This window comes from Arvicanthis niloticus, chromosome 18, assembly GCF_011762505.2.
Source record: "Arvicanthis niloticus isolate mArvNil1 chromosome 18, mArvNil1.pat.X, whole genome shotgun sequence".
NCBI lineage: Eukaryota > Metazoa > Chordata > Mammalia > Rodentia > Muridae > Arvicanthis > Arvicanthis niloticus.
The window spans coordinates 20,033,363-20,040,067 of NC_047675.1; the positions used below are offsets into that span (position 1 = coordinate 20,033,363).

Consider the following 6,705-nt stretch of genomic DNA (forward strand, 5'->3'; position numbering starts at 1 on the left):
GGATCAGACTTCGTGCGTCTATGGGAGCTCTCTAACGGATGCTGCACCTCGATCTGGAGGGGGCGCTCGTCGGTCTAGCCCAGGGTCAGACCTCTGCAGAGAAGCCCAAGGGGTCAAGGATCTGGCCAGGGCTGGAATTAGCCAACGATTTTGGGAAATTGAGACCCAAGCCACATCCCTAAGGACACAGATGGGCTGCTCAGGGGGCCTGATCAAAGCTGCCGGAGTTGGTCCAACCCTAAAAGCTCCCGGGCCAGAGGGACCAACAAACTTTGGTGCAGCAGAGAGGCCGGAGATGGGTTGCAGTTGGAAGCAGGTCCCGTGAGCCGTTGCTCTCCTCCACCTGCTCCGGCTCTGCCTCCGCCCAGCCCTCGCCCACCCCACTCCCCTCCCCCGACCCCCGCCATCAGATTCCTCAGCTCTCCTCTCCCTCCTTTTTCTCCCCCTTGCCTGACTCCCCCACTTTCCTCTGGGCTCTTCTTTTGTATTCTCTCCTCCCTCGCCGCCCCGCTTGCCTCTCGCCTCCTCCGGGGCCGCAAGGGAGGAGGCGAGCACGCTGCACCCTGGGCCCGCGCGGCTCGCAGGGAGGCGTATTTCCCACTTCTCCCGGGGAATTTGGAGAGGGTCTGTGTGCGCGCGCGCGCGTGAGCTGCAGGCAAAAGCGGGTAGGATCTAGCGGCGAGCAGAGGGTCAGGGTCTTTGACGTTTCTCGCCGGTTGCACAAGCCTCGCGGAGCAAGAAAGAGTGTATCCGAGAGTGCGTGCGTGTACACGGGCTGGCTGCCCTTAGCACATTCGGTGGCCCGGGGCCCCGGGGCCCACGGTCCCCTCTGGCGTCCCGGGATTACCGTGACGTCACATTGAGCCTCTGGCCACCTTGGACTGGGATACCTCGGGATCCTCACAGCCCGACGTCGCGCTGTACCTCACCTTGCCACTGCGCGCCTTTGGCACCCCGCGCCTTCTTCCTAATTCTGCCGATCCATGGGCCCCTCTGCCTTCTGGAACCCACAGGCCGCAGGGGAGCCTCCGCAATCGCAGGACTCAGCAGCCCCTCTGCCTTTGACTCTGCCTCCAGCCTCTCCCTGCCGGCCAAGGAACTGGCGGCCAGCTTCTGCAGCCCTGTAAGGAAACCAGACGCCGCGCTGCTGGGGGCATCGAATCACCGAGCTGAGCAAGGAACTGGAAGGGAAAGAGGGAGTCAAGACCCTGAAGACCCCCTGCTATGGCCTTCCCGCCCTTTGGACACCCGTATGGCGGCGCATCCCAGGTGAGTAGAGCCTAATTTGGGGGTGGGGGTGGCAGAGGCTGTCTAGAGGGATGCTCAGGGATCCCCGAGCTTCCTCTTCTCCTTGGCCCAAGGGAAGTCAGAAAGAGCATAGACCGAGAAATGTGCACAGCACCCGCTGACATCCTGATGCCAGCCTGAGAGCTTTCACTCTCTGAGTGCCACCTGAAACGCGCTCTCTGCGCGAGGTGGGTGGGATCTGAGGAAACTTGCAATCAGAGTTACCCTTATACAGATTCGTGAGATGGCCAGGGTACTCTCAGGAGAAAACAAAAGAGCTCCAGGCCAGAGCGTTGACACCGCACTGCTCATTTGTCGACCTCTGCTCCGATCCCAGACCCCACCCTTTTCCTAAGCTCTCTACTTCGGCTTCCCTCCAGTTTCCAAACCAGTGTTGTGCAGTGGTGAGGGTTTCCTTGGAGAATTCTAAAGATGCCAGCCACTGTCCTTCATTTTCTCCAAAATTTTATATATATATATATATATATATATATATATATATATATATATATATATATATTTCCCCTTGGGACTCAGTGTCAGGTCGACCTTTGACCTGCTATGGGGTCTTGGACCAGTCTACTCTGATTGTGAGTGGATTTCCTTTTAGTATATTGGGCACAAAAATGCCATGTTGGTGACGGTCTTGAAGGCTAACTTTTAACTCTGCCCTTTGTAGAATCCCATTGGGGGTTGGGGGAGGGTGATGAGGATTTGGTCTTATTTCCAGAAGATCCCTGGGACTGTGGAGTTTTAGCAATGTCCTGGAGGCATCTATAAGAGCAATTTGGGTAAATTGAAATCCCTCAAGAAATCTCTATACCAGTGCTCAGCAGAGAGATTCTATACCTGGTGGGATTTGGCTACTAGAATGAAGGCACGAAGGCATCAGGCAGCTTCCTTGCATAATCTCCTCTGGCTGCAGCCAGGTGATGGACCATCTGGATTTTAAACTTCTAATGACTGACTCCTTTCCTGTTCCTGTAGTTTCTGGTGTCTGCAAGTTCCAGTGCCACTTGCTGCGAAGCAGCCCCTCGGTCAGTGTCAGATGTGGCCTCGGCCTCCACCTCTGCCTCTACTCTTTGCTGTACACCCTATGACAGCCGGCTGCTGGGTAGTGCTCGGCCAGAACTGGGTGCTGCCTTGGGTATCTATGGAGCACCCTATGCAGCTGCCCAGAGTTACCCTGGGTACCTGACCTATGGCCCAGAGACACCCACACTTTGCGGCACACTGGTGAGTGGTGGAATGGGGCCTGGGCCTGTTCAGTGAACACTGGGGCTTGGGAGTATAGACAATCAGCATAGACGAGTTCTAGTGCCACCTTGTCTGGGGACAAGCTAAATGGGACAGACAATGCTGAGAAAATAGCATAGTGAATACGGACACATTTCAGTTCACAGCACTTTACAGCTGGTAGAACCTCGCATTTGCTTAGAAAACATTTGTGCTTCTTATACTTTTTTAAGGGAGGTAAATCATCATTATTCTTGACTTACAGGTGTGTGGTTGAGGTACAGAAATGTTCAAGTAATTTACCTAAATCACAGGCATGCCACGAGTCACGGATGTCTCTCCCATGATGATGCTGAGGAGGGTTATATGTGATGAGAAACCCAGAAGCTGTAGCCATGGTAGCAGCTGGTACTCGGTCACTGCTTATTCTGTTCCTAGGGCTCTACCAATTACTCCGCCAGCATGAATGCCTTCCTTGACTCAATCTTTAGTAAGGGAGAAACTGAGGCATAGAGAAATTAAAAAGCTATTTCCAACATTACTTAGTCATTACAAGGGGCAGTGCTGAGGTGTTGTTGATCCCACATGGGAACCTGTATCCTTCTCCTGTGTGGTCCTGAACCCTCTTTTCCTCTCCCACCAGAATCCTCAGTATGAGTTTAAGGAAGCTGCGGGAAGTTTTACCCCCAGCCTGACCCAGCCAGGGGCTTACTACCCCTATGAGACAGCTCTGGGGCAGTATCAATATGAGAGGTGAGAAATTGGGGAGAATGGAGGCTGGCTTCCTTTGGCCATCCCTCACCCTTGTGAATGATGGGGAGGGAGCATTACTACATTTCCTGGCCCCTGAACTTTCTGCTGGCCAAGCCTCTGGTTCCCCCCCTCCCCCTGGAATCTGAGCCCCTGTCTGCCCACAGGTATGGTGGAGTGGAATTGAGCAGCGCTGGCCGCAGGAAGAACGCCACAAGGGAGAGCACCAGCGCGCTGAAGGCCTGGCTCAACGAGCACCGCAAGAACCCGTACCCCACCAAGGGCGAGAAGATTATGTTGGCCATCATCACCAAGATGACCCTCACCCAGGTGTCCACCTGGTTCGCCAACGCGCGCCGGCGCCTCAAGAAGGAGAACAAGATGACGTGGGCGCCCAAGAACAAGGGTGGGGAGGAGAGGAAAGCAGACGGTGGAGAAGACTCTCTAGGATGCCTGAATGGTGACTCCAAAGGTACAGACAACAGTCACCAGCCCACCTGGTGGGCTTTTTAAGACGTTAAACATCGGATCCAAAGCCATCTGTGCTACTACAGATTTTTTTTAAAAAGGTGCTCCACCTATCCTTTCCCTGGGTTGCAGTGCAAACCCCAGGGCCTTTGCATCAGTGCCTCACAGAGAAAAGGTGTTAACTCCAGCACCGCTTCTTCTCAGAAAGACCGCCTCCCCCCCCCCCCCCCAAGCTTCCAAGTCCCTTCTGGTTCTGTTTTGCTCACTTCCCATATTCTGCATTTTGTCCCTCTAGAAGGTCATCTCCCCTGCTTTACTGCTGTAGTTCCTAAATGTTTCATGTGGAAATGAAACACGTAAAATATTTTCACGTAAAATATTTGCTGGGTGAAATAACATGACACCAGTCACCTGTGGGTGCTGAAGTTGAAAGAAAACTGTCCTTCCTCTTTTTATAACCAAGAGATTCCGGCAGTGCAAAGTATCCTTTCCTTGGCTTAGCGGGATCCTGGAGATCTGAGAGGCGGGGCAGGCGGGGCAGGCGGGGCAGGCGGGGCAGTGCAGGCAGTTTTTCCCCTGGGGCAGGCAGAAAGCCTTGGAGCTAGGGAGAGAGCGACAGAATGGCGAGAGAATACTGAAGTGCCCAGCGCATCTTGCTAAAAGCTTCTATGGGCAGGACCCTGCCGCGAGTTTCCCTAGGGTGCTAGGCTTTTCTCACTTGCTCTTGATTTCCTGCAGACGCTACTGCCAGCCGGGAAGGCCGGGGGCTGAGGCTGAGTGACCTGGAAGACCTGGAGGAAGAGGAAGAAGAGGAGGAAGCAGAAGAAGAGGAGGCAGCGGTCACAGCACGCAGGCTGGCGGATTTTCAGAAGAGTGCGCAGCCCCTGCCAGCTCCCTGCGCCGCGGCTCAGGAGGGCTGTTTGGAGAGCAGAGAGTGCGGCCTGGGGTTACCCCGCTTCCCCTTTATTGAGGCCCCTCAATCAGGGGAAGCTGACTTCATTACAGCAGAGCCAAGTGGCCCCACGATGATCGTGCACTACCCAAGCAGCCACAAACCCCGCATTTGGTCCTTAGCTCACACTGCGGCAGCCAGCGCTGTCGAAGGTGCTCCCTCAACTCCGCCCAGGGCACAAAGTCCAGAGTGCCACATGATTCCCAGACAGCCCAGTTCGATCAGGCGACTCCTGGTCCCAAGGGACTCCGGAGGCGAAGAGGAGTCTCATGCAGCCAAAGCTTTTGGAAACTCCACGTTCGCCCTGCAGGGGCTGCCACTGAACTGTGCACCGTGCCCATGCCCGAGGCGGAGAGAGCCTGAAGTGCGGTTCCAGTACCCATCTGGAGCAGAAGGTAGTAGGACCCCAGCGGCGCTGAGAGTGCTTGTCCAAAAGATAGCCACCATCACCTTTCCCCAGATCTAGCAGAAGACTCTCCACAACGTTCTCAAAGTCTTAAACACCCCGAGTCTAAAAGTCTAAAACCAAATCATAAAAATAAATGATAAGAGAGAGAGAGAGAGAGAGAGAGAGAGAGAGAGAGAGAGAGAGAGAGAGAATTTCCCTAAAATCACAGTCTTTGAAAAGACAGTCTAGCTCTGTGCAGCTGTCCTGTGAGTTGTACCAGGTGTGCAGATCTCTCCCCTTGTTCCCTGCCTGTCTGCCCTTTTGTAATGCGAGTTCGCCTCTGTTTTAGCTGCTACCAATGTTTAGCTCCACCATGTGCTAGAGTTGTTTAGGGAGCTGTCTGAGGGAGTGGGCCATGCATACTGTGGTCTAGTGGTCAGTGCAATTCCCCTTTTGGCTCACTAAAAGACCTGGGCAGCTCAGATATGCTATGCAGTTTACAACTTGAAAGCCGGACTGTCCCTGGGGGATACTCCCAAAGGTTTGACGCCCCCACCCCAGCATGGCAAGACATTTAATGTCCCCTTCCTCTGATAGGCCTCTGATGAGGGCCTGGCGAAAGGAACCTTCCCTCTACAAAGGGACATTCCCTAAGCAATAGGCAGCCCCCAGCAATTACTAGTGTCCGATTCTGATCTTTGTGGTAATTTCTCTCAGGATTAGCTCTTGGCTTAGAAAATTGGGTTATGTTGTTATATGAATTTACACATAACTGGTCCAAGCCTTACCTCCGACAAGCAAATTGCCTCTAGACCTTGACTTCCCGTGGGCTGGGACACAAACTGACCTCTGATTTGCTAGAAACTATGGCCAAGTGGCCTTCGGGTTTTAATCAAACTTTCCTCTCTCAGCAGGTTAGTGCAATGGCTGCGGATTGCAGAGGACTTTTGGAAACGGCTGCTTCTGGATTTGCCTCCATATTAAAAAGCTTCCAGACCTTGGCAGGGTCTGGGAGCTCTCACTTTGTCTAAGACATACACACAGAACCGTCCTAGCAGATATCCTTGCACGCAGGGCTGGGACTGGCCAGGCAGACACACACCTAATCAGACTTGGAGGGGAGATGGTAGGACACCTTGGGGGAAAGCCCTGTGTGTGCTCACAGGGTACTTTTACCAAGTCTCTCTTTCTTCTATGGATGAAGGTCCTGAAGAGCATCTCCTCCTGCTCACCTACCCCTGCCCAGCCCACTCACTGTGTAACTTTCTTGCTGAAATGGTCTCTAAAGACTGCCTGTGTCTCCTTCAAAGCTCCTTCTCTTCCTCTTCCCCTTTCCAGGCTATACCTTCAAAAATGACTTAGCTGAACCCAAGGTGTGTAGCCCATCAATGCCAGGGACCCTGGGAGAGATCTGGTGCAGCTGGGGTGGGGCTCGGAACTGCCACGAAGGCTTCTGGGGACAGGGTCTTTCTTGGGCTGCAGAGCTCAGTTCTGTTAACCACACAGAGAGAAACTGAGGAAGCTGCCAACAATACCCAGGACACAGTGACCCCCAAACTGAACAAGCTGGCAGCTGAACAGCAGAGTGACATGAGAATGTTTGTTGAGGAGCAACTTTTGTTCC

The 6,705-nt window shown here is 53.7% G+C and overlaps 1 protein-coding gene across 2 annotated transcripts; it reads left to right on the plus strand.

Moving 5' to 3' along the window:
* The first annotated feature begins 400 nt into the window (after positions 1-400).
* On the plus strand, positions 401-6,374 carry Irx6 (iroquois homeobox 6). Of its 2 annotated transcripts, none has more exons than XM_034523182.2 (6): positions 401-1,269; positions 2,275-2,523; positions 3,167-3,276; positions 3,441-3,745; positions 4,480-5,088; positions 5,993-6,374. In XM_034523182.2, exons 1-6 carry the CDS (start codon positions 1,225-1,227, stop codon positions 5,998-6,000), a joined length of 1,326 nt encoding a protein of 441 aa, XP_034379073.1. In that variant the 5' UTR covers positions 401-1,224; the 3' UTR covers positions 6,001-6,374. The 2 variants fall into 2 exon arrangements, with proteins under 2 accessions (XP_034379073.1, XP_034379074.1); XM_034523183.2 differs by having other exon boundaries at positions 5,996-6,374.
* Positions 6,375-6,705: the final 331 nt, after the last annotated feature.

Coding starts and splice junctions, on each gene's coding strand:
- Irx6 (XM_034523182.2), top strand. CDS start 1,225: ATGGCCTTCCCGCCCTTTGGACACCCGTATGGCGGCGCATCCCAG. Junction 3,277..3,440: donor GGGCAGTATCAATATGAGAG/GTGAGAAATTGG, acceptor GTCTGCCCACAG/GTATGGTGGAGTGGAATTGA. Junction 3,746..4,479: donor CCTGAATGGTGACTCCAAAG/GTACAGACAACA, acceptor GATTTCCTGCAG/ACGCTACTGCCAGCCGGGAA.